At 38.2% G+C, this 27,397-nt stretch overlaps 1 protein-coding gene across 3 annotated transcripts in view; it reads left to right on the forward strand.

Moving 5' to 3' along the window:
• Positions 1 to 27,397, forward strand: part of LOC126924275 (uncharacterized) — a 35,560-nt gene that overhangs the window by 280 nt on the left and 7,883 nt on the right. For 2 of the 3 annotated variants that reach the window (XM_050738573.1, XM_050738572.1), the window contains exons 2-6: positions 36 to 164; positions 501 to 602; positions 1,956 to 2,018; positions 2,403 to 2,500; positions 26,215 to 26,344. In XM_050738573.1, coding sequence (XP_050594530.1) covers positions 551 to 602; positions 1,956 to 2,018; positions 2,403 to 2,500; positions 26,215 to 26,344 — 343 coding nt within the window. In that variant the 5' untranslated portion in view covers positions 36 to 164; positions 501 to 550. The remainder of the gene's footprint in view (positions 1 to 35; positions 165 to 500; positions 603 to 1,955; positions 2,019 to 2,402; positions 2,501 to 26,214; positions 26,345 to 27,397) is intronic. The other variant, XM_050738574.1, reaches the window with a different exon arrangement.

A 27,397-nucleotide genomic window follows, 5' to 3' on the forward strand; every position in this document is an offset into this window, starting at 1 on the left:
TTTTGCAGATATATACATTTATTTTGTTTACTTAGTTCAACTGCGTATCTGCTACCGGTTCGTGGGTCTCCCCTTCCTCCGCTACTTTGGTAGTTGCTCTGCGAAACTAAGGCGTCATTTAGTTGTCTCTTCTCGTATCGATAACGTGGATCGTATTGCGTCAGGTTTGTAACGTATTATATTTTAACCTATTGGTGGCGTCGCTTCCTCATTACTATTCATTATTTACTATCGTTTTACCTTTTACTATCGTTTACATCTCGTTATTATTATCGTTTAATTAATACACATTTATTTGACAATTTATTGAACATTAAGATAGTGAGATTAAATGATTTTCTGAAATCTTTTGTTTTAATTTTCCTTCGGTCGTCTATTTATTAAATGTTGCTGTTACCGGTAGCTTCTATCATAAGCTCCCGTAATAAAATTTGAGTTTGATTGTGTTTTCATTTAATTATTTTATACATTTTTTTAACTTGTAGTTATTTTTTGTGCAGGTTATTGATCGATAGCAGGGATAATATAGAAGTAATTGGAATATTAATATATGGACGCAACGACGATTAATGATCAATCCGATGAATTTTCATGGAAATTTGGTAATGTTTAATTTATTTTGACTACATAAGACAGCTGTGTATGAACAATTCTATTGCCTTGTTATTCGAGCATGGATAACACTTGATATACAATTTATATTTACTTCAAAATATATTTGATACTTATTTCATAATAAATAATTTCGTAATTATTTGGAATACTAAGACGAAAGTAAATAAGATTAAATAAATCATTGTTCTAGATCGAATGTACGAAATCATTCTCGTTTCAAACGAATTTATAACAAATTATTTTACTTTTTCAATGTAATTTGCGATATAAAATTCTTGATAATTTAACGATAGCTTCGTGTAGAGATTTTGAAACATAGAAATCTTAATAAAAATAGCTTTAACTTATTTCGATAGGTATGGCAACATTCACATATCGAATTCAAATTATTTTGCTATATTATATGAATTTGCTACAGTTAACGTCATATACTTGCAAATTCGTAGCTTATATCTTTTTAATAGAAGTGGCGCGCTAGTAGGCTCAAATGCTTCAAAGCAAGGTTTCGCGCGCGTTTCTGTAGTATTTTTTAAGTATATTTAGTTGTGAACTTTTGGATTCTCGCAAATATTTTGAAATATTTATAACACGCGACTATAGTGCATTGGTGGAGTGTATATTTCATATTCTAGTAAGGAACATTCACAGTATAATTCTTGCAAACGATTGCATTACATTCACGGTGTTCATAAACATTTGTTCGATATCGAGAAATATCTCATAATTTTCAACTAATATTTTTCATACTTGTTCCAATCTTTTAATAATAATTTTTTTAAATGTAAAGAAGATAGCAGTATTTTCTAAATAAACGTTCGATAGAGAAAAGAAGAAAAATATCGAAACGATATTTCGCTTCTTTTACACCCTTCCCCCCACAGTACGCCATTACACAACTCTATTTTCAGAGAATATTTGGGGCCGCACGCAATGGGGTTTGTAGAGTCAGTGTTTGCTACGCAAAAGTATTTTTCAATATTTTCAAATCACGATAGTTTTTATTAAATTCAATCACATAATCACACGCGAAAGTAATAAAGTTTTTGTTCGCCGATTATAATTTAAGCGGTCGCGGTAACGTAGTCTTTTATTCTTCTTTATATATATACTTGAACATTTGTTTCGTCATTAGAGTCCCTAGAGGATAAAGCCTCTCCGGGAGCTCAAGAACGTAAATACTTTTACGTATTGTATTTCAATTTGTTTCATTTTCTACATTCTGTTTAAATTATCGTTAATTAGAAAATAAAAACGATCGGTAATTTAAAAAGCTATAAATGTTCCAAAATGTTCGTTATTACTCATTAACAATGTTAACTGTATTTTATGTTTTGTTACAGATACAGCTTCAGCTTGTTCGTCTTCTTTGGGACCGACTGAACGGTGGCTCAGAAGCCAAGAACGTAAGTATCTTCACATATTGTACTTCGATTATGTCTATTCTGTATATTTCACTTTGAATACTATCGATTAAGAAGTAGAATTTGATTGAAAATTTGGAACGTTAGGGTCTTCTCAGGTTGTTCTTTCATTAAGATAAAAAAAGTGTTAATGCTTCAGCATGACATTATAAAACAAACGTCTAACATATTGTAGAAATCATTAAATTCTTAATGTGTAGATTTGAAACTTTTATATTAAAGTTTTAGTTTATATATTTATCAAAGTTTATTAGAATTTCAATCTTTATTATTACGAAAGTTACGAATTTAATAAACTTCTATTTTTCATTATCTTCAACTTTTCAAATAATCAACAACCACTCATCGTGTTTTGTTTTATAACAGGCTTTTCAGAACCTCTATTTCCACCGTTGGATTTTCAACGGCTCCTGCCTGATGTTAGTTTCCCTGATGATATCCGCTGGGATAGCGCAGCATCCATGGTAACGTCCTCTGGTTCTCCGCTACGAATGGCGAGTCGCATGCATTTCTGTTGCTCCGGTCACTCAAGCATGTTGTAGGATGAAAGGTCCGAATCGGCACGGGTGACTGGTTGTATTACTTAGAATTTTTTGCGAGCATAGTGATCGCGGATATTTTTTATACCCGTAAGTAGTAACATTCTTTTTTCAAATTTATTAGGATAGGTCTTCTTGCACATCGAGATTATAATAATTAGTTTTTTAATAGTTGATTTAAGCATACACATTTGAGAATAAATTCATGGTATTTATAAATATGTATATTAGTATTGAGTGAGAATATTTGAAAAGGCAAATATCTACACGAATATATCTGTATGATACAAGTATATATAGTCGATCTTAAGCAGTGAATTTTAGTATAAACAAGAGATATCGAGGTGATCTCGTTTGAGCATTTTGTAGTGGAGAAATTGGATACCCTCCGATTTCGTTACTATGAAAGTTGCAATTGTCACTCAATGATAATGACGATACAATATACGAATATACGATACAATAAATAATACTGAATTTAATTTTTTCTTTCGTGACAATATTAAGTGACATTCGTTTATTTGACTTCAGATAGAGTTTAAAATATGAATTAAAATTTATCTTTTTTCGTACAAGAATGTGTAAAGTTTTATGTGCAAGAAGAAACTTCAACGTAGGCAGATTTTTTATTCGAAGCAATAATTTTGAACGCTACTTCTGTATTTTCGAAAAAGTGCTTTGATGAAGAGATCGCCTGAAATTATTTCTATCTTAGTAATACATTTAGAATTAACCATTTAAACAATCATTCCATTTCATCGAGTCGGTCTGTTATGTCGCGTGAAAAACTAGTTTTTCCCATAAGCAATGTCGCCCATGAACCACCGGTAGGAGGCTTCTTCCTTCTATCTTCATTCCCAACATTGGTCATAACCAATCGGCATCGCGGATCATTGCCCTCACTTTCCTAACTAAAAATGTGAGCAACGAATCCGCGTTCTTCGTTCAAAGGGTACACCCATACCGAGCTTTCCTCCGTAATCACATCAGAACAAACTTCAGAGTTCCTAGAGTTCCTTCAGCTCTCACAGTGCCTACAGATCCGACAGTTCCTTCGGCTCTCACAGTTTCTACGGCTCTGAGAGTTCCTACATCTCTCAGAGTTCCTACAGTTCCTACTGCTCCGATTTCTTCTACGCCATCAGGAGGATCACTCTACTGGTTCTCATAACCAACGAACAGTCAAAGTCAACATATATACGGATTCTCTCATCTACGAATAATCCTTTTCTTCGTCAGCTGTATCGTAATCAACGGCGTTACTCAGTTGTGTGATTGTACAAAGCGTGAGAAATAAATTTTATAATCCTGTGAATCGCAGTGTTACACTCCAACAACTACCCCTATTATTTTAACGGAAATCAGGGGATAGATCTATTACAATCGTAACGATCGGTAATCGATCGTGGTGTCGATCATTACAATCGTAACGGGAATTTACGACTTCCGTCAACGCATTTTCTTGCGACTGCGTCTCCCCGCGATAACTCGAAAATACACGGTCTTTTTTCAATTCATGCTACTTTTTTTGTAATATTAAAATTTCAGTGATTTATTAAATTAATAAAGTAGAGTTATTATAATCTAAAACTAAGTAATAAAATATAAAAGCAGAGAATCTTAGTCCGTTAAATACAAATTGGACAAACTAGTCATATTCTTAGATCAGGATTTACAGATTTAACCCTTTAAGTGCCCATTGTCAGGATTTTATTCACGTGTCCGGTGCTACTTGAATGGGAGAAAGACATTGGGCACGATAACCATAATTAATGCAAAAATTTCTCAGCGACTGACGATGTGTTACTGTATCGTGCACGACGTATATTCTACATTGTGTATGTGTGCGTGTGTGTGGTTAAGCTGTTGTGGAATTGCGTCATATTTTCACTCGCTATAACTTAGAATATTAAAAATGTTGAGACATATATTAATTCAATGTATGTATCAATAAAATCACAATTTGTGATAATATCACATACACGACTAAGTATAATATAACCACGGTATTAACATTTCTGTCAATTACAATCATAATTCCAAGTCTACTTACACTTATTTTAACGATATAATTTCTTTAGACGTGTCTTATCACGTTTTGCGCAATGGTCACTAGCCTTCGTCAGTCGATTTCAGGCAAATGGTACGTAAATTAGAGTGTGCATATTGTATGTCAAGCTCGGGTATCGGAGGCGTCCCGGGACGTTTTCTCTCTAGTGTAGGCTCTTGCGCCCGGGTATTATGCGTGAGAACCGTGGAGCGAGTGTGTTAGTGTGTTTGTTTTGCTATTTTTTAAATATAAGGCTAGGTAGGATAGGTAGTATACTGTCTGGTGTGTCTGCTAATTATAAGTAGGTAGGGCCTGGCGGGTTGGCACAATCTCTGGTCGGGTAGGCGCGTTTTCGTGTGACCAACCTGTTTCTGAAAATCTAATTTGAAAAATCGACGGTGAAACTGGTACGAGTAGAGCATGCTCTCGTCTCTGGTTTTGTCTATTGATTTTTCGAATTTCGCGGACGCGGACGCGAGTAGGCTCGAAGCGGATGTTTATTGCTCGAGCACGCACATGCGAATGGACAACGATCACTGCTGTGGTCGTTTGAGTAACGAATGGACTGACTGTTCATGTGCACTTTAAATTAATTAATTAGTCAATAGTAAGTACTCTTGGTACTTAGTAAAGTATGAATAAGAATGGACTATTCTAGAATTAAATAACTTTATCCAAACTATCGTAGCTGTCGATATCAATTGAGGATTAAGGTCTTAAACTTAAGGAAGATTCTTCAATGATCTGGAGAATTTCTAAGAACGACTATGATGGTCAGACTCAGGTGTTTATCACATCATCACTACATACAATCATATTATGTATTTGATATACAGTTACTAATTGCGATACTATATATGATACAATTATGAATCGAGTAAGAAATAATAAGAGTTGATTGACTGGAATCGCGATTACAGTTTTGTTGATTAGTTAGAGTGTTAATTAATTAGGTTGTTTGCCGTAGAAAATGACAGAGGGCGTAAGAAACACTGATTTTTTCCAGGTCGGTATTCCAGAACCTGTGTTACAAAGCAAGCGAAGGATCAATAAGATACAGAATTTCTGTATATATCTACATATTTAGTCAATGACTGTAGTTAATCGATGGCCTAAGTCTGTAGCCTAAGTTTACGATTAGTCCTAACCTTTGCTAGCGTTGAAATCGTATTCTCTGCCGAATCAGTAATGTTGGAAATGAATTATAGTTCTTCTTTACCTTCAAAGCATAAAGAAATATTCAAGTTAAAAAAGGCTCCTGCTTTACCAGCGCTTACTAACTAAATACCAACATTCGTGTTGTTACTTTCAAAGCACCTACATTGCCTCTTTGAAAGTACACCCAATTCAACTTCGCGCCGTTTATGTAAATTTCTATTACAATTGCATCCATACCGCAAATCAATTAAACGAAGCCGCGAAGTCGTTGGTTCTGACAGGGTATTCATTAGACGAAGGCGAAATTGCAGATAATCGCTCGTAGGCTTTTATTGCAACGATCTGCGTGTGCATTTCGCAATGGTTCAATCAAAGTTAGAACACATACCTAATGGAATTTGCGGTTACGCAAATTTTTGACGACTGCGTTAGTCTCTCAATTTTCTCGAGCAGATTATTTCATCGACCGGAACGACTCGACGTGTAAAAGTTTCTGCAATACGAAGCGTCAGCGTGTAACGCTTTGGCCGTTTTTGTTATTGCAATATTCTATTTTCGTTTTCAGTTGTGGGCTATTACTAATTCTTTAATAATGTTCTTCGCGAAAGTTTTATTTCGTATTCATTACGAAAACAATTGAAAAATGTCAAACTACAGTAAGTCGTAAAATATTGTAATCAAAGAAAACAAAATAATATAAAGGCAACATATTCGTAATCGATGGAAATTTCCTACACTATGCATGCAAGTTTGTAATATATTATATGAGGAAATTAAAAGGCTCGTATGATAAATCAAATAAATTCAACGAGATAGATCCCTTTCCAAAGTGGACTTTGATTTAATGCTTATAGTAAATTAAGCCGCGCCATTTTTCACTGTCCTTTACGGCTTGTTCCGCAATTTATATGCCATAAACCTTCCTCGTCTGATGAAAATTTGCGAACTATTTTTCATTGATATTTTCTATAGACCTCGGGAAGATCATGTTTGTTCAACAGAACACCCATGGATTCTTTGTTTGGTTTACGGATAAAGATCGAGAATCTGGTTGCTTAGAAAGTCAATGGGTTACTGTGGATGCACGTGTTTCGTACGGCATGAAAACACGGTCGTATAACAGCTGAGAATCAGGTTAACTCAATTTAGATTGTAGCTAACTCGACCTACCCGTGAGCTCTTAGTTGATGTTATTATTTAAAAGTAATATTCTCTAGTAGTAAACTGTGAGTGTTAATGTATTTAAAAAAATCTAAAGTACGCTTAATGTATAGCAATGTATAAAATATCTAAAGTAAAATATTTACGTGGTTATAATATTCAGAGTCTTTCAGAGGATGGAGCAGATCTTTATTTAGTTTTTGTTCCTTTAGTTGTATTCGGAAAATCTGAATATGTATCATTTACACTCTCTTTATCTTAGCTGCTTAAAAATTTCTATTTTCTACTCAATATCTAGTATCGTTGCTCCTGGATACGAAGCAGTTTTTTCTTGATGTCGTTCCGAGCGACTAACGAGTAGGAAATTAGTTTGTTACACTGGAACGACGTCCTTGCGCCAGGACCAGCTCCCTCGTGTTCCAACTCTCCGAGTAATAAAATTCCATCATGTATAATATCTAAACTTGCAGAATAATTTAAATATAACCGGTAAATCCAGTATCGAATTGCATCGATCCTTCATTTTTTTACTTTTGGTGAATTATTATTTTTTTGATAATTTCATGCAAGGCTTTTTCTTTTCGAAAGAAGGAAACAGTCGGTATTCCTACAAGAATTCTAATTGCAGTAAAATTATTATAGCAAACGAAAAGTCGAGCTTCAATCCAAGATAATCTAAATATAACTATAGGTATACTAAATCTAATATCCAATCTTCTCGATCTCTCACTTTTCCATCTTCCATTCTTCTTGAAATGTATGTTATTTTCTGTTAATCTTTCCTGCGCGAAGTCTGCTAGTCTTGAAAGAAGGAAGCAATGAATATTCCAATGAGATCTGTTGTTGCAGTAAAATCATTATAGTAGATGAAAAAAGTCAGCGTTGAAGGTTAAGGAGACAGAAAGCTTCCCTGGAAGAGGCACGAAGGAAAAGGAAAAATGGACTAACGAGCCCGTTGCGCGAAGGCAACGCAGCGACCTCATAAAAGGTGCATTCGTATTGCTAATTGCGTCTTCGGTGGGTTGCACCGCCTTCCGAGTAACAGATCGGCAATTTACTCGCTGCGTCACGCGCATCGAATGTCCATGAGCTGAATTCGTCTGCAACGGATGCCCACGAAACGGTCACTTCCGGTTACTATGCGAGAAGTCGGTGAATTTCGCGAACTTAATGTCGCGTCTTGATCCGTTAAGATAAGAGAGACCTGTGCAAAACTGTCTGTATACCTACATACTTAAGATTCCAAAGATCTATAACACTTTACTTTCTACAATAAATTGCATAACCAACGTAAACTAACAAAAACAAAATGCATCAAAGATGACGCTAAGATTATTTTTTTATGGTCCGAGCATTATATGCTTCAGCATTTTATTACATTCAGTAGGTAAAATTGGAAATTCGTTCATAATTTGGTTATAATTATAGATGTAAATGGATATTATCTGTGTAAATATGTTTCTTTATGTAATTTACCTGCTGATTACTAAAACATTATGGTACGTTTATAAAGAGGGAAGCTTCAAGCTAAATTCGATAATTCGGCGAAGCGTAATGTGTCTTGTAATAAATCTTTATTGACAGACACTTCAATAGGGTAATAATAGTCATCTAATTTTTTGAACTAGTTATGAAAGTAAGTATAACGTGATCGTACATTCGAAATTCTACGAAATACTTTATTTTTTCTGCATTTCCTGACGCAAATACGAAGGTGTTGCCGTTTCTGATTCATCGTACTATTCGTAACTGGTACAGAAGGTTTATTCATGTACAAGTACTGGACGTGACGCGTCACGGTTCCGGAACACGAGCGAACGTTTCTATAAATTACAATGAGACGAATTTGACGGACCAAGGACCAACAGGACCAGTACAGTTCATGGCCGGTAGAGGTTCAATTGTATTTTCGATCTCGAATCCATTCCACATCACTTTCTTTCGATTCGAATATTCGTACAGTGAATGAACCTCCGCAAGTTGATTTAATTCGAAATCAAAGTTGGAAACTTTATTCGATTTTTGCATTAGTAAGAGACGAACGAGTGTTTAAGGAGAACTTACGAGAATATTATTCCAAGCGATCTCCAATTCTCGACTAATTAGATCGTTTGAAATCCGAAGTTTGCATTTAAAGTCGAGACATATAGAGCACCTTGCTGTCGTATGAAATTAGAGTACAAGGTGTCCCTGCTCGCCTTCTGCATGGCCTGGAAATTTCAAGTCACTCTTCCGCGTGACTATCAGACGCAAATGATGTTTGCTTCGTGGAGGTCTTGATCCAATTAATTGTAATTACACGATTAATCGATCCTCGTTTCTGTACCTTCGATCGATGATGATTTAATGCTGTGGAAAAAACATTTGGTCAATGATAGCGTGTTTTAAGTGAATCAGTCCATCAACGATGTCACCGCGAGGACGACTGCACCGTTAAAACTCCACTGCTATGAATATTATTCTGTACTCCGGATAATTGCTTCAATTTGACACGACAACTTAAGGCTGTACGTAAATAGAAAGGTTAGATACACGAGATCGGCTAAATTACTTGAGTTAGCCGAGCTAATTAATCTTTTGTTGCTGTTTTTTTTTATTAATTAATGTTTCTTTCTATGCTAAAACAACAGCGAGATTAAGAAATAAAAATTCAAGGATTGCAGATAAGCAGTAGCATAAGTTAATAAAATAAAAGAGAAGTTTCTTTTCCTCACATTAATCGTGAAATCTTATAAATTAAAGACTTGCGACAACAAAATCAGAAAAGAGAAAGGAAACGTGGTTTCTCGAAACATTAAAAATATTCAACTGCGTATCCATCAGCATAATTAAGTACGATGTAAATGATGTCGCGTGGCGCTGACGAGTCGATTAGATTGAGCATCAGCAGGGCATTAATTAAGGCCACGGGATCATTGTCGTAACATCGCGCTGCCGGTTGGTTTTCCCTGTTCGTCCAATGACTAAACGTTCGTTAGACTTTCATAAGGATCCTTAGCGACAGTCTATACAATTAGTTTTCCAATTTTACGACGATACGTTTCACATTAATTGCACAGTCCATCGCCGGCCTTTGTTATTTTATTTTTTCCTCCTTTTTTCCTTCCTCCTTGCTCGATTTCTCTCTCCTTCTATTTTTGTCCCTTCCGCTCGATTAAATAAGCCAGTTTAATAACTGGGAAACGAAACGAGATCGAATATCGAAATGCAACGAAGGACAGCGGGCTATTTAGGGTCCATCAAGGTCCGCTGCCTCTGAATCGAGCGCTTACAACGCTTCGTTAACGATATTGACCATCGAAAATAACACAATCATGCTGATTACACGCTATACTATTCAATGACTCGTGTAATATACTTTTGATTATACCTTTACCAATATGTGGCACGTGTTTCGTAGAAAAAGTTGAGAGCTTGAAGCGCTCGCGTGCAATTTCTCCCACAATCGACTTTCAATTCTGGCTTGATATTACATGGTGTAACACGTAATCGATATAACTCGACCAATTTGGGTCGTGTAGCCGGTAATTGCACTCAGGAAGCCATACTCTTTCGGTGTAGTAGTTTCAACATTGGCAAAAAGATAGAGATAAGATTGATTAAATATAATGAAAAGGTTCGGTAGGCTATTTATTTTGGATTATTATCAATCGCTCGTAAATTCTCGCTTTATGGTCGTTGAAGTACGTTGTGCAATTTATTGAAATTTTGAGAATAATCGAATTTGATAATAACGAAAACGTTTGGCTACTTAACTGTTGTAAGTGAAAACAAGTTTGCGAGCTGAAATGGTACAGGCAATGGGGAGTGTGCGTTGTGAAAAGAGTGAACGGTATGCGTGCAATTACCGGAAAACAGGTTCCAGAAACTAAATTACTCACGTGATCCTACTGATCCCTCGGTTGATCTAAATTCCTGTTGAATGTAATAACAAACCGTTTCCTTCGATGTTACAAGATTCCATCATAGCCTCGTAGAAATACACGTCGTGTTCGCGCTGCAAAATAAATCACACGAAAAAAAGAATCTTTACCCTTTTTATCGTTTTCTGGAAGATTAATCGCTCTGAATGGCAAACTTTCCCCCAATACGTTTTGTTGCGAAACTGCTCTGTTGTAGAACAAAAAGTTTCTACCTCGATCGAGAATTTTTGGAGATCAATGACCGTGAAAAATGTTGGAACAAACGTGAGAAAATACACTGAACGACACGTTTCATGATGTGGTATTTCTTAACCTCGAGAGGTGAACCAATTTTAGGAGATCTTGGCTGGTTAATCTCTCAAGGACTAACCTTCCTCCAGTGCCTATGGTATTGGAAAGCACTGACCGTTTCCTTGCTTTGTGTCTCGGCTCAAAGCCCACTAATTATCGGGTTAAGGTTAACGGTTCCATTTTTGACGAAGGTTAAGAAACCATCCACGCGACCAGTTGCACGTAGCACGTTTATTAACCCTTCCTGGTGAAACTTTAGTCAAAATTGTGTTAAATCTTGATAAACCAAGAAATTACTGTTATATGGTTTCTGCAAGATCAAGTTAATAATTTCGAGGTAAAATAGAAAAGACATAACTCCTCTGTTGGATAATATCTAATAGAAAAATATCGATATAAATTCAAGCGTTATTTTGAGATACCAAGTCCGAGATAATCTTGCGCTGTCAAGAATAATTACAGTTAATATCCACTTGCCAGGATAATGATACAACCCTACCTTGATCACATGATTACGATCCACTATCTTTCTTCGACATGTTCCTTAGTAAATCAGTACAGTTGAAAAACCTTGCTCCACTTTACATATTTTACGAACAAACATTTCTTCTCGTGGTAAAACGAGCATCGAATACTTTCAAAAGTAACCTCATCGTACCAAAAGGGAGATGATTCCCTTGAATCGACGCGACGATTGAATTTTCACATAGAGACACGCACGCAGATGCTCGGCCTTGCTTCGAAGCGCGTTGTTACGCGCGGGAAAGAAGCGAAATAGCTTCTTGCGGAATCCTCGAGCATCTTTGATAATCGCCCGCGGATGACACCGATTTATTCCCCGCCCGAGATTCATCGCCGGAAATTATGCGAACTTCTGGGAACTTTGCGGACTCCTTTCGACCAGATTGTCGAGGTTAATTATCTTCTTTGCGTTATTCGTTTGTTTGATAAAAACTGAGGTCATCGAAGATGTTGGGGAATGATCTTGTATAAGAAAATTCCAGACGATTTATCTCAATACATTATCGGTCATAAATAATGGGAGATTTGCTTAATTTTGGTAGAATGAAATTAAATCACAAAATGAGAGATAAAAGATCTACAATGGGTTTATTCTTTAGTTTCGTTTCAATTTATTATTTTATTCTAATCTTTATATTGAATATCCAGAAACATTTTAAGTAATATTTGTTTTATATATCTATCAAATCAATCTACTGTGAATATAAATGTGTTTTAACGAGCAGTAGGATGTAAATATACAAAGTAGTATCGGCAAATAACGATACTTCCAAGAAACATGAAATTCAAATAATTCATATAGTTTTTGTTTCTATCGTTTACCTCACTCGTATAGAATGTATAAAACAATTGCTAAGAAAAAGAAACGGCAAACGCATGCATACGAGGAAACTTCCTCTTTACGTAATTAAATATGATGTCTTTGACTGCTGACACCATTTTATAGTACTTCAAAGAATTAGAAAAAAACTAATAATTATATGTCTTGGTCGGGTTCTAAGTATATTAAGTGGAACTACAGAATGTCAAGACATAAGGGTTAAAGACATATTTGTTTCAGATTATTGAATTGTTTAACTGTGAGTTAGATAAAGAAGATTCTTCTAAAGTGATACGAAAAAAGAAACATATAAGTTTTTAAATAAACAATTTAAATGTAACTTTATATCGATAGTAATAAGTAATCGTTAATTTACTATTAATTTGCAAAGGAAGGTGTTAATAAATGGTCATTTTTTAACTTCCTTGCTAATGAAACATTCTTGTATTAAAATTATATATATATATATGTATAATTCGGCTAAACACGTTATTCATTTTTTAATCACTTATTTAACAAAAGATCGTCTGAAACGTTCTGTATAATATAATGGGATGATTTTTCGAAATGAGTCGAAAAAAGATTTCTCTTAGAATATTCTGCCAGATCCCAGACGCGATCGGGGGAAGAAAAAAAAGGACACGTTCCCCATTGAAGAGGCCTCTATTCTTCACTTTTATCACGCGGATTGTCGCGTCAGCACGAATCTCGGAGGTTTTTTTTCAACGACTGTGATGAACCACATTGAAGAGGAGCGACATCGTGATAAATCGGTCCGTCTAGACCGAGAAAACGCCATCGTGAATGCAAGCATAGTTTTTGCCGCGATTTCGTACTACTTTCGGCTGGAACAACGTCGATTGCGATTAAAATCTCGTTGCAGACAAGACCATGCGGTTCTTGCAGCGACGCGTGACGTCATTAAACGGGTGCACGGATCCGGATTCCGATCACGACACTGTAATCGTATAGAATCGTCATCGGGATATGTCGCGGATGACGCTTTAATTGAGATCGCGTGGGTAATCGACGGTAATTTTGCAACAGCAGTCGTCTGCCCTCGAGGTTCGAAGACGTTACAGGCAGCTTTTTTTGTGCTGGATGCTTGATGGCACGTGGAATTCATTAAGCGGATGAATGCGCGATGATGGAGATTTATTTGATAATTGGAAGGTATCAGAGGAATTGCAAAGGATTTGGTATCGATCTAGCAGAAGAATGAATAACTGCGTTGTTCTTTTTAGAATGATTCACAAGTTTTAACACCTTCAGGAATCCTGTATAAAGTGGTGCTTCTATAATACCACCAAAAAATAATTACCGTCCTTGTATAACGCGATTAATTCGGTGATCCACAACATTTTATGATTTCGAAGATTTCTTTGAGTTAACAAAATGTTCAACATAAAATCGAGTCTAGGAGTTGTGCTTAAGAATTTGTTTCATATTTTGTCGAGGAGTAGGGAGGAACTGCTTAATCGAATTATCTGATCGAACATGACCGAAAGAACGTGGCACGGTTAAAACTTTATACACATATATAGCTATGTAAAGTGATTTCTAAAATTGTTGCAAAATAATTTGAATCTGAATAACTTTTCTAATATTGAAGCAAGCGAATGGCCGGAATCGCGAAGAGAAAAGCAAAGGTCGCATTTTTCGACCTTTTTATCTTGGCTTGTAATGAAAATTTGCACAACGCATTTTAAATCTATACCATTGCGTTAAACATACTACAATAGGTCTAAAATTGAAAACGATCAATGCCCAAGACTCTACGAGTAACCGTTGCCAAAGATAAAGCAAGAAGCACGCGCAAGATGTAGAATCGATGAGGAGTCGTACGTCGCGTCGTTTCCCCCCAAGCGATTGCGAGTGGTGGAGCTTGGCGATCGGTCACGTAGTGTCCCTGGAGGCAGGGGTCACCTTGACCATCGTCAAGGGTCCCTTTAGAGGGGCTCGGACCCGAGGGGGCAGGGATTAAAGAGGCACGGTGGCCTCCAACGGCGACATATAAGTCCCAGGAACAGCCCCCACTTCGTGTCAAACGTTCCCGGTACGGCAAGCGCGCGGTATACACCTACGATCCACCTTTTATCGGCACCGTTTCCTCTGCTCAGGCTCGCGAGTCTAGCTTTATCGAGCTTCCAACAAGGTAGGAAGGCTCTGGAACAAGCGTACTGTTCTCTTCCAGCTATCGAGCAACGAACGTGCCCTGCAGTGGAAGCTGGTGAATATCAGCGTGCCTGTAGAATCGACGAGCCAACGCAAGCTTGAGACTACAGTTGCTTTCTGGCTCATTCAGCGTGTAGTCCACTTAACGACTACCCAGTCGCCACGTGACCGCTCCGAGCAGACCTATTCTTCTACACAAAATCGAAGGATTGTGAACAAAATCGAAGAACCATGAGGATCGTAAGTAATATTCGCGCTCGTGAGCGTAAGCTTAAGGAGTGGAAGAGAGTCGTGTAGAGTGTACACGCGCACGGAAGAGATTCGTGGCAATGGGAAAGGGAAGTTTTCCTCGGAGTTGGCCCGTGTGCCGCGATTAATTGGAGGGGGCGGTAGTACCGGTGGGAGAGACTTTCGCGGGACTAGATCGCGCGCTTTTATAGTGAACTAACTCGCGCTCCCTGTGCTCGTTCGTTCGATCGATCATTGTTATTCTCGCGGTCGGACAGAAAAGCTTTCGTGATTGTGTCCAGTTTGGCACATGACTCGTTTGATTGGTAAACGCGAACGTGATTCAGTCCTCTTTCCGGTTCCTGGGGAAATGAGGTGTTTGGCTGAGTACCATCGAGCACGGTAGTCGGACGGATTGAGGATCGACGAGAGGTTCACGCAGGATGACGGTGTTGCAAGTGAGAACAGATATTTACGATCAGACTCTTCTTTCAATAATAGTATGAATTTTATCGTGGAATATCGATCGGTTTATGTTAAAATAGAATTTTGGTAGGCCATCAATCTCGCCTGTACGGTATTGATATGGTTTTTGGCGGCGTTTTCAAACTTTTCGTAAATATTGTCTGACCAGAAGTGGCTCAGCATCTTGGCGAACCTTTCACGTACAAACTTTCTACGGTTGTTTAGTGATTTGAAATCATTGACCGTGTAGAAAACGTATTTCTGCGTCGAAGGATCAATTTAAAATTCAAGTAGGTCAACTATTGCCTCGAATATCTAGCTCGTGATAAGATAAGATCGGTTATTAGAAAGGCGAGAGAGCGAGAAGACACCCTGATCGTCTTCGTCGCAACTGCGTGTAAAGATGCACACCACGAGATTCGCTTATTGTGGCCGAACTTTCTACATCCTCTTTTTCTGGAACCGCGATTCGTCTCGCGAACTACTGCTTAGAATCCTCGTAAACCTGATTATCAGCATGCTTATTTATCGTCTCCATATAATTAGAACATGTAGAAGAAATCGCGGTAGTATTAACAGCACATCCTAATTGAGGTCAGCTGAATCACTTTTATGACACCTATAATGATTTATAGTAGTTGTAAGAAATTTACTGCAGTCGCGAGCCCTCGTTGCCTTGGATGATCCCATTGGAGTCATATATCGTGAAAGTAGGTTGTACATTTGTTCAAAGGTTCGTTCATGCATCCCTAGCGCACTGGATACTTTGCACACGTTCTTCTTCACCGCGTTATTATCGCTTTCGTCACTCTGCTCTTCGAAGAGAAAGTAATCATCCGTCTCACACGAGTGGATTATGCTTGGTTAATTAGCACTTCCCAGTTTGGAACCGAATAGACACTTTATTCGTCGAGACAAGAGTGAGTAGGAAGAAGTTGAACGAACATGGAGACGCGAGTAAAGGAAATCCGTAAACCAGACTTGGGTTCATTCACGAGATCGTGGCCGTCGGCGAGACAGGTCCACGTCCTTGCCCCGGGCTGATGTAACGTTTGCCTCAACTAACGTCTGCTTCTTGCCGGGTTGCTCTGTCATTGCGTAACGAATCACCAGTCTGTATGTCAGGAGTACGATTAACATCCGATCGATCCAATCGTACGATTACCATCCGAAAGATATTTGATAGAAATTTGATAGAAATTCTAATAATCGTTCTAAAACTATAATTTACGGTCAAAGTCTTAGATTTCATCGATTGTTGCATAACATAATAAATAATATCGAGGAAACTAAGAGAAAACATTTAAGATCAGACCAGAACAATAAGAGTAATTCGTTTCAGCCGCGGAAATCGGTTAGGTGCGCTCGAAAATTCAAATAAGCATTGTAAAATAACGCTGCAAACGACATCGCTTAATTTCTCTTTTATGCACTTTTTGCATAAGAGCTCTGTCCAATGCAGTCACGCACGAAAAACGTCATTAACCCTCGTCTAAAATGAAAACGGTTACTGATCCTAGTCACGCGATCGGAATTAGATAGCGACTTGCGAAATCATTGGTGGGGATATTAATCCTTACTTGGCAAACAACTAACAAGAAATTATCGCGACACTTGACTCTTTAGATGTTTTCGACTTCGTATAAATATCTCGCTATCACCAGACTCTGATTTCTAAAGAACTTATTACACGTTAATTGCCCTAAGACGAGAAGTACTGGTTATGCAAAATGCATTAGTGAACGTATATTACGTTTAGCAACGTGAAAATGGGAGGTTCTTGGTGGCATTAACTAATCTCCAGCTATATTTCAACTAATTTCGTATCGGAATACAGCTGGAGTTTAAATTCATTGGAGAATCAGTGAACGCGGTAACGATTCGAAATCAGTTTCCCTGATCGCGGTGGATCGGTTGCCCTCTTTAACACCGGTCATAGGTATGCGTTCTCGCTTTCTAATCTAACCGTCAAGTAATCGACAGCGACATTGACGTTTCCACGAGTGCTCGACTCGAGGATCGTATAAGAATTGCAATGAATGCAAGAGGTTTTCTCAGGGTATATTTTTTTTTATGTACGTATGTCGAAAGTAGTTTGTGAGAGTAATGCAACTAGTCGGATACGGAGATATTTTCGATCAATTTCGGGGGATCTAGTGCGTGAACAAGAAACGATTCGTACAACTATGGTATCTTAAATTGATTTTAGGCGTGCTGCGATAGAAAATTTTTTTACATACACATTCCGCGGTTTGCGTTCCTCGGGGACATGGTTTTTCTTTTTTGATATTCGATCGTGATAATATTTCTATATTATCAAGGAATATTACTTATGCGTGAATTGATTGCTCGAGGAAGTAGAAACGTTGGAAAATCAACGTTACGTCGTGTCGTTACGAGGTGTGACGAAAAAGCTCTATAAATCATTTTCTAGCCGCGAGAAGAAATATTGGTCGTGTCGACGTATGAGATTAATGTGAAACAGGTTGCACGAATGTGCTATTTCCGAGCAGCCTCTTTAACGGAAAGAGTTTTGAAATCCTTTCTCGTCCTAAACGATATCATTTCTCCAATTTTTCTGATTTCCAATACCGTTTAAAAACAGCAACAAATAAATCGACGACTATTAATATTCGAAAAAAAGGAATCCATCGATTGCACGTAAACGATTCATGGGTCGAAATAAATCGCGCTCAGTATATCGTGGTCGATTAGTCATACGGCTGAAAGGTCGATTTCATCGTTTTATTGTATTAGTCTTTTGTTTTTCCTCGTCGCCAAGCGGTAACTGCGATCGTGAGCGCTTGTAAATCACTAAATTCGATTCAGGAACTGCGTACATAGCTTTCGATATCGTGGATAGGATTGTTTCCCGATTTTGTACGCTTTTTGTAGCGTGTATAGTATCTGTGGCAAAATACAAAAAAGAAAAACGCTATTTCTGCGTAAACGATTAAAAAATATGAAACCTCCTTGAACTTTAGTTTCTCGAGCATTTGATATTTAATTATATCGGAAGAATAAATAACTTTTATAGATACTAAATTCTTAGATTACATTCAGGAACATTATCACACAGATCTTTCGATTTCATAAAGTTGATTCCTGGTTTCTACATTTCTCTCATAATATCTATAACAAAATACAAACAAAACACTATTTCCTGCACGAATGACTGAAAACATGAAACTTTTCCGATACTCAATTTTTCAATAATTTGATAATTAGCTGCACAGGAAGAATAAATAACTTTCAAATCGGGAACATTTAGCTCGTTACATATTTCCTGCAGGGCGAAAGTGGTCCGGGGAACGGATTGGAAAGGAGAGAAGAGCTATCATTTCGCTGGTGGCCTTTTATTTTTTAAAACCCCCCTTGGTGAATGGTGGCGATTTTCCCGTCTTGGAAAGGTGCGGAACCGATGGAGAAACGTTTCTTCGTGCTTTTCACCGGTAACTGTCGAACCGTAACCGCGTACGCGGTCGGAAGTATCCCTCCCTTTCTTGTTCTCCGCGAACTAGTTCACCCTTTTCACGCGCTGCCTCCAGTGCTACTGACGTAATATTATCATGTAACCGAACTCTGAACGAGGATCGAAATTGCCAGTAGCCGGCAAATCTCGCGTTATAAAATGAAACTAAATAGAAATGAAACTAAATAGATGTTGCCGGATGCTATACTGCCCTACAATAGAACGGCTTGACCAGTCACGATAAGATAACATCGATATGAAAGGGAAAGTGTACGTTGGAATATATAGTAAAATATTTGAGTAACTAAGCTACTCGAGTCTCTCACTCGACTAAGTCAGCTAAGCTTCAACATCTTAACATTTAACTTTGAATTTTGCGCAGAATTACCGAAATTGTTACGTATACGAGACTGTTAATGTTTAATACAATAACGACGATCGAATTTAGCAAATTACAAAGCAAATTGCTTAGCCTTATCCTATTAACTGAAATAACGTTATCTTAGTCTATATCGACCAACTATTGGAGGATTTGGGAGCACAGAGATAGAAATTCAATAGATAGGACGAGGCAGTCGTTCCACTTTCTAATTACGAAGACGTTCGTTGTCCAACAGCTTTGGCCCTCATCTCGCGCAATAATTGGCCCACCGCCAAGGACGAAGTCCAACACGAGGATTGCACGAGCGACACACGGAGGATGAAAACGCAATCAGGGATGTTCGCTTTCACTCGATCGCACAATTCTATAAGAGCCTCTGAATCAGAACGATGCCACTGTCGTAATATTGGCACACGAAAGTATTTGAATACTTAGCGTATATGCAACACTTACAATAGCTCCTATATCCATATTGTAACGCGTTAAATAAAACATTTTGAAGTTTTATTAATGGTGACACAAATCACTACCATTAGCCATCGAGGGAATATTTCCGTTACCTATATTTTGTTCTGTCAGAGTACACGTTGCAACAGTTGCACGAGCAATGAATAAATAATTTACCATGAATCTGAGAGAACATCGTTCGAGGTCAAGAATATCATCTTAAATCTGATCCTCGCAATAATTATTCCCTATTATCAAGAGGCGATCTGTAGATTTCTGCCAAGATTTTTGCGCGTCGAACAATGCTTCGAAACATCGTAATAGTCTTTTCTTTTGCAGCGCGTGTATATTTTTCTGATACTCTCTGAAATCGTAACACGTGCATTATACAGTTTTCTCCGGGTACACGAATCAAATTTATGTTCTCTCTTGTTCTCAGAAATTTATATTCTCAGTTGTTCTCTCTTCTTCGTTGGCCACAAACAACAACGAATTCCGTAACGCCGATAGAAGGTTTCTCCCCGTTCCGGTGCACGCGGTGGCGTCGTTTCGCTCTCAGAGAACGCATTCCGTCGAATTTTCTGAACAGTCGACCTCGATTATCGCGCTACACGTTTCACAATTGCACCGTCGCCACCTTTCTGAAAGGACTCCCGGTTCACGTTCCACAAGTCGACACGATGTTTCCTATTTCTTTCGTCTTTTCGCTTCACAAAACCAGGCTGATGAATTTTCTATTGTAATAAACCGGTCGCGTGTATTACCAATAGCGTTCCTAGAAGCAATTTACACTGACTGCAAGAAGTATGAATATACCATTGTTCTTATTACAGCGCAATACATACCGAATAATCAGGACTGAGTATATTAAATTTCATTTAGTAGTACTTTCACATGATTGAAAACATCTGATACTACGACGAACGGTGCAAGTATCTTTTATAGCAATTGTACTTTCCACGGTTTGTTTAAGATTAGCATATAAGCTAAAAGGAATTTTCTATCAAAATTTCAACGATGGAAATTTCGATGCTACAGAAGAACGTCGAACGTTGAATTTTAGGCGAATGGACGTTGTGTAAGCAGTAGTAGCTACATTGCAATGAACGCATTGCGTTCCCGGGTGTGCATCATATCTTCGCCGATGTCGAAATTAGGCGCCTGCGGCGTTTGCAACACGTGAACCGAAAACTCACAGAAACATAACCTGTTTACACAAATCTGTTCACTTTGGTTCGTGTTAGTTGAATTTCATTGTGTTGCATAGGCTATTAGCAAAAACTCTTAACTCATTGGCTTAGTTTGTTGCAATTTTTCCTTCTGTATATCTTGCGAAGGATTCAATTTTCTATCGGAAAATTAGAAAATGTGTAACATAGCCTTTCAAAATCCTTTCTAAATATGCGATACAATAGAAGCTTTGTTTTCATTGCCAATTAAGAAACGCTTGCAGGGAAATTTCTCCGCATCGTATAATTATCGTTGCTCGTTTCAATTTTCTAATTGTCTGGAGGCACTAACGCGGAGAGAAAAAATAGTTTTACGAGAAAACGACGGGTTTGCGGTAGTACTAATACACGAGTAGCGCATGACAGAAAAGTAAAAGCGAGAAGATAATATTTTGCATGGACACGATGTGGGCGTGTTGTAACAATAGCTATCTGGAGTGCAGTCGTGTGTACATGTAAGATAGGTGCATTCCACTGTACGGTGACAAAAATACTCGTGTAAATTAACCGTTTGACTCCCGTGCTTTATTACGAGCGTACAAACCTCGGTTTACTTTATGGTGGCATATAAAATTAGATTTGCAACCTATAGATATAGTTAAGAACAACTTACGAGAACAAGAAGATCATTGGAGCATAAATGCATACATGGAAGTGCACAGAAATAATACTTCTAACTAACATCGAAGATGTTGTTATTTGCAACTAATATCATAAGATTCGAATAAATATTTAGTTCTTAGCAATATTTTAATGTCAGTGATACCTTGAAGAGTCTTCGCAACGTAAGAGATTAAGAAAGTGAAAAGACGAGGAAGAGACAAGGAAGAGAAATTTCATTGCTGTTATCTACAAGAGCCTCGCTAATGTCAGAAATACCAGACAATTCCGCGACACGCCTAATTTACCTAACGTGTAACGAGTCAATTTTGCGTGAATATTTCCCGAAACGATAATTCCAACGATCCTCTGTATTAGAACCGTCTACCAAACGAGCTGAAACGAGTAATTGCCTGAGAAGAGCGTTCTCCATTGGTGAAACGACGGAAAACTCCATGTACTTTCGTTCGTAGACGTGTGTTTCTCCACGTTATGCAACTGACGCATCCGGCTTCCACAGATGCGACCGAATAGCATCGTCATTAATGATGTAAACGTTGGAAAAAAGCGACTGCAGAGGAACAAATCGTTTCTCTGAATATTAAACGCGGAAGCATTCGTCGGAACACTCGAGCGTACGCTTTAAGCGTTTCGCTACGCGATCTCTGCTAATGGATCCAAAACGTTATGCACTCGAGATACATCTCGTATGCTCACTTGACGCACGGAGAAACTCGAGACGCGGTCTGTTTGTGTTTGTGGCAATCGAGAGATCATTGTTTTGACAAGAGACTGGATTTCACTCGAAGCATCGTCCCCTTCGCCTCGTGTTCAATTCGATATCGATTGCGACCGAATGATCGTGAAATTTGTTGGTAGATAATGTTACGGAATAAATTAAGGAGCTTTGTGAAAAATGGCCTATAAAGTCTATCGTAAATACACTTCGAGTCTAGTCAATTTGGATAAAATACAGCTATTTTGTCGGTCAAAGTCGTTTGATCCGACACGTAACATCGTATCAAAATGGTAGATATCAGGGAAAGTAACCATTACATTGATTTAACGATACGCTCAGTTAGATCTACATCGATGCTTATCGATCAGGCAACACGAGAACAAATCGTGTTCGACATTTTGTGATGAATCGCGTTCTGTACGAAGGATGTCGTAAGGTGTGAGATACCGGAGAACGAGCAAAACTCGCAGACCGCGGGCGAATTAGAGAGAAAATAATGAAACGGGTCGACCTGGTCTTTTATTGATCATCGAGGAGAAAGGAAACTGTTATTCTTCCTGGAAATAGTCGCAGGTTGATAAATCTATTGCTTCAACAGTTGGAGAGAACTCGTGTAAGTGTAGATTGGTACATTGTGTAGTAAAGCACTAGAATTTCTCAAACTTTCAAATTACGTATAAAAAATGTCAAACTAATTACAAGATTAGGTGTATTACACCCACGAAAATATTTGTAGAGTCAGTGGTATACATTCGCTGAAAGGCTAGTTTATGTTTGACGCGTGAACCGAATTCTGTTTAACGACGAAACAACTAACTCAATTCTACGGTTAAATTTCCACCACTTTGCGAAAATGATTTCAGATTATCGTACTGTAAATAGATGCAGCGCAAAATTAAATCTTCGATTTAGGCCGCTTATACAATCAGCGGCACGAATGTTGATTAATTCACGCGTGGAAAACTCGACGAACATTTTCTGATTACCTCCGATTCCCGGTTTTCCTCTGCATTATGTGCGCCTCTTCACCCCGACAAATATGCAATATGTTTACGATTATTTCGCAACGAATTCAAAGCATAAATTACATTGTCCCGCGCTCGTTCAAGTAGCCACCGTGCGCTACGTGCAGTTCTCGTGATCATCGACGCGCGTTGCCTTAGATATCACAGCGGCGTGATCTATCGTCACGGTGTACGAACATGTGTGCCGTGGTTTGTGGGCGACCTCGTGCCTCTGTACCTACGATAGAACGCGCGTGACTTTTCCAACAGAATTCCTTTAAAATCGCTCTCTTCCATGTTTAAGGTGCCTCTTCAATGTCGTTTCTCTCGCCTTAAGAACAAATTGGGTTAACTTGTCTGTCTAAGAGTTGCAAAAGTTAGATTATACAAAAGCATTTTAGTTCAAAGAGAACCAGAAGTCTTGAGTCATGAATTTTTGTTTCCATCTTACACTTCAATTTGTCTTAATATATTACAAGATCTTTTGTTTGTTGAAACAAGAATTCCAAGGAGTTAAGTTTGAATAAAATCATATTCTGAAGCATTCTGTAGTAACCACTCGATAATTAGATACGTGTAGGTATTCGCGTTCGCCGTGTTACCTCGACCTTGCTTTCCTATTCCTCTCGTTCTTCTGAACGAACATACATAACGATCTTCGTACGCCTTGAGATTTTCATACCTTCATCGACATATGAAGCAATTTATGTAATTTCTCGTTTTAAAATGGGATTTTTTCACTTTTTGACAGAAGAAGATGGGCTTGGAGGAAACTGGAGATAATATTGGTATTTGAGAAACGACGTGTCGCATTTTTCTCACCGTTCGGTTTCGGCAGCGTAATTATGGCGGATTTATTCATGCAGGCAGCTATGGCTAATTAGAACCGATGCCAATCAACTCGACTTCTGGCAGCTTGCGAGACTATATCATTAAACTGTCTTTCTCTTTTCTCGCTTCAATCAACCCCGTTGAAAGTTGTGACAAGAAAATCCAGCGTGGCGTAACACTATCCTCGTCATAGAGTATCTTGTTGGCAAATCAACGCAACGTCTCACCAGATTATGTTAGATCGAGCGATTCCATATAAGCAACCTTTTGCAATCGCTGGTTTTAGGATTTGAAGTATCGGATTAGTGGGAAAATGATAATCCAAAATAAAATACGAGCCGTTCGAGGCGTTTCTTACTACGACCAAACACCGACGTTATTTTCTCACCAGTCTAATACATTGGGAATTCTCAGTTGGAAACTATTTACTGTGATGTATCGTAGATCGGAGTTCTCATAACGGAGCAACAATTAATCGCCTTGACATTGTGCTAGACGTTAAGAAAGAAATCGCGAGGCAATGACGTGTCACGCTGTTCACCTTGCTTTCGATACAGAAAGCTGATGGAAGAATGAGCGTGCTCACGTTCATTTAAACTTTAAATAATCAGCCATGATCGAGTGCGCAATTGTTCGATAGCATTAACCGACGTTCCCAAGCCCGTAACGTCGATGGAATTCTCGTCGAACGAACCGTAAAGTCACGTAATGATTTCGTCAAATTTTACGTAAGAATCGATGAAAAGCGAGAAGATCGTCATTTGTCAGATGATACAAAACACTTTCCTCCATGCTTGTTTTCAAGAGAGAAGCTGTTTTTTCTATTTCCGAATCGGCGATTCACAGAGAGTTTACGTCACTTTCACGACACTGTGTATTTCCTTTTTAAGACTTCTTTCGGGCACACGATTCTTCGTTGGGTGATAACACCTTGGGAATATTTATGGCTTTTTGCGGGGACCACGATCGAGAAGCAAGAACCTGTTGCGAGATTGAAATGTTCTGTCGGAAGAGTAATTAACATCTCACTTGTGTTACATAGTCGATGGAAACGGAAGTACCATGGCTGCTGTTTTTTAAGAGAGTACTGTAGTCTAGAACGTCGTTTTAATCGTTTCGATAATCTATACTTTCATAAAGTGCCAATAGAAATCGATTCTTTGCAAATTCCATGCTAGAACAATACCTTAATTGGGATAGAAGTCTAAATTTTACGATGTTCCATAAATCTCGAACACAATCTATTTCTGTAATCCTTTCCACTCTAAATACCATAAATACCTACGAGCACGTAACAGAAATAGTTATTTACGAGGCAAACAAATCAATTAAAAATAAAATCATTGCAATTCATCAGAGTCGAATGGACGGGTTCGCGGTAAAGTGCCACCGTATTGCGATTTGCAGCATTCCCCAATAATCAACATTCCCCATAATTTGTCCTAGTTAATTTATCAAGTAACACTTTAGTCATACCTTATCGTTTAATGGCGAATGTTAAGGAAGTCGGGTGACTTTAGATCAAATGGAAACGTTGAATAGGCAACCTGTATACAATCTGTCAGGGTGGTGATTTTATTCCGCGACTATTGTCCCATAAATTCTACTGCATTGTTAGCGCTCGTAAAAATTGTCATGTGGTTTCAACTCTATATAAGACTTTTCTCGATCGTAAATCATCCGAACGAGGTTACCATTCTGCGGTTAGGCGCGTTTTCAGATCGTTTAACGAAACTTTCGAGTCTCGTTGACCGTTCTCCGTCGTATAGTAGAATTCGCGACATTAATGGCGACGTAGCTTCCGATACTGGAACCAGATTAGAGTCTATATTCTCGTCGAATCGTTGCAATCGCCTCTAGAGACTTGATTAAAAGTGATTGCGAGAATTTACATTTTTATTTATGGCATATTTTTTTTCATGTGACATTCAACTTTTTGCACGAAGATTAAGCAACGGTGAAAGCAGATTCGAGAATGTAATAATTTGTCCGCAATGCTGGATACATTAGTTAGTTTGTCGAACGTTTTATAAGTACAAAAAGGATAACTAAGAACAGAGGGCGTACATGTTGATCTACTGGTAGTGAAAAAATTCAAATAAAAAATGAAGCACGTATTGAATTAATATTTGTTTGTTTCAGACAATTCTGGTGACCTTGGTTTTAATGAGCCTGGCAGTGGCTTCGTCCCAGGACTACAGTCAGCTGTTCGCAGGATTCGGGCCTTACCTGAGGCAATCAGCGGTAATGCGAGATCCACGATCTAACAGAGGTAAGTATGTTAATTCCTTATCCTCGGAACCCTTCTCATGTTCTCGATATATTACCTTTCAATCAATTCGATCAATTCGACGCCACTTAAGGAACCAATCAGGTCTTGATTCCAATTCCAACTCGAACTCTATCGGTCATAATTTTCGCCACGAGTACGAAACATCGATTTGTGAACTCGCGGTTAATTCCATATCCGCTGTTCATGTTCCCGACGAAGCGTGACGCTGCTACTAAACGAGATTATCTTTGCATTCCGAAGGTTCGAAAGCAAGCACAGAAATTACGATCAATAGCGGAAGAGGGAACTAATCGCAATAGTCTGATCTATATCAAGCGCGTTGCGTTTACCAGTTCAGGTTTATGGACGTTCAGTTAAACTAGCAATGGCTCGTGATTAGAATAATTCGTTTCAAGTAAAAGGAAAGTGGTCGTATATGTTCCAGTCAGTTTCTCGATCGATTTCTACAAGCTGTCGTGAATCATCGTGTTATTTTAAACTTGGTCAATCAATTTTAGAAACTTTATGGTATCTCACATCCATCAGCTTGAAATCTTGCAATTTATAATTGACGGATAGAGCATCCTTCGTCGCGATAATGAGGCCTCTCGTCGCCTATTCGTATTCTAAGGTCAACGTTGCAGCTGTGACATTTGCCTACGCCATGTGTGTCAGCCGATGCACGCGTAACCAGGATACGCCGATCCTTGCGATCGAATGGAACGCGGCGCGTTTACGCACGGAATGGGTGCCAAGTTCAGTCTCGCCAAAGTGTTGCTAACAGTGCGCTGAATTGTACTGAAACTGGTCGTTTTATAGCGACTGAGTATTAGATAACAATTTTTTCTTCCTTCCAGAATTCTTTAAACACAACTCTACGTTATTGTGCATGGAGACTGGAACTAACTAGATTATGAGAAAAAGTTAGCCGACTGCATAAAGAGCTCGGCTCATTAGCGAAACATAGATAGAAGTATGGCGAGTATATAGTAGCTTTGATCAGTTCGTTAGCCTCTCTTAATTAACCGGAACAATTGATCAGGTGTTTGCCAC

Source organism: Bombus affinis, chromosome 14, assembly GCF_024516045.1.
Source record: "Bombus affinis isolate iyBomAffi1 chromosome 14, iyBomAffi1.2, whole genome shotgun sequence".
In the NCBI taxonomy this organism is placed as follows: domain Eukaryota; kingdom Metazoa; phylum Arthropoda; class Insecta; order Hymenoptera; family Apidae; genus Bombus; species Bombus affinis.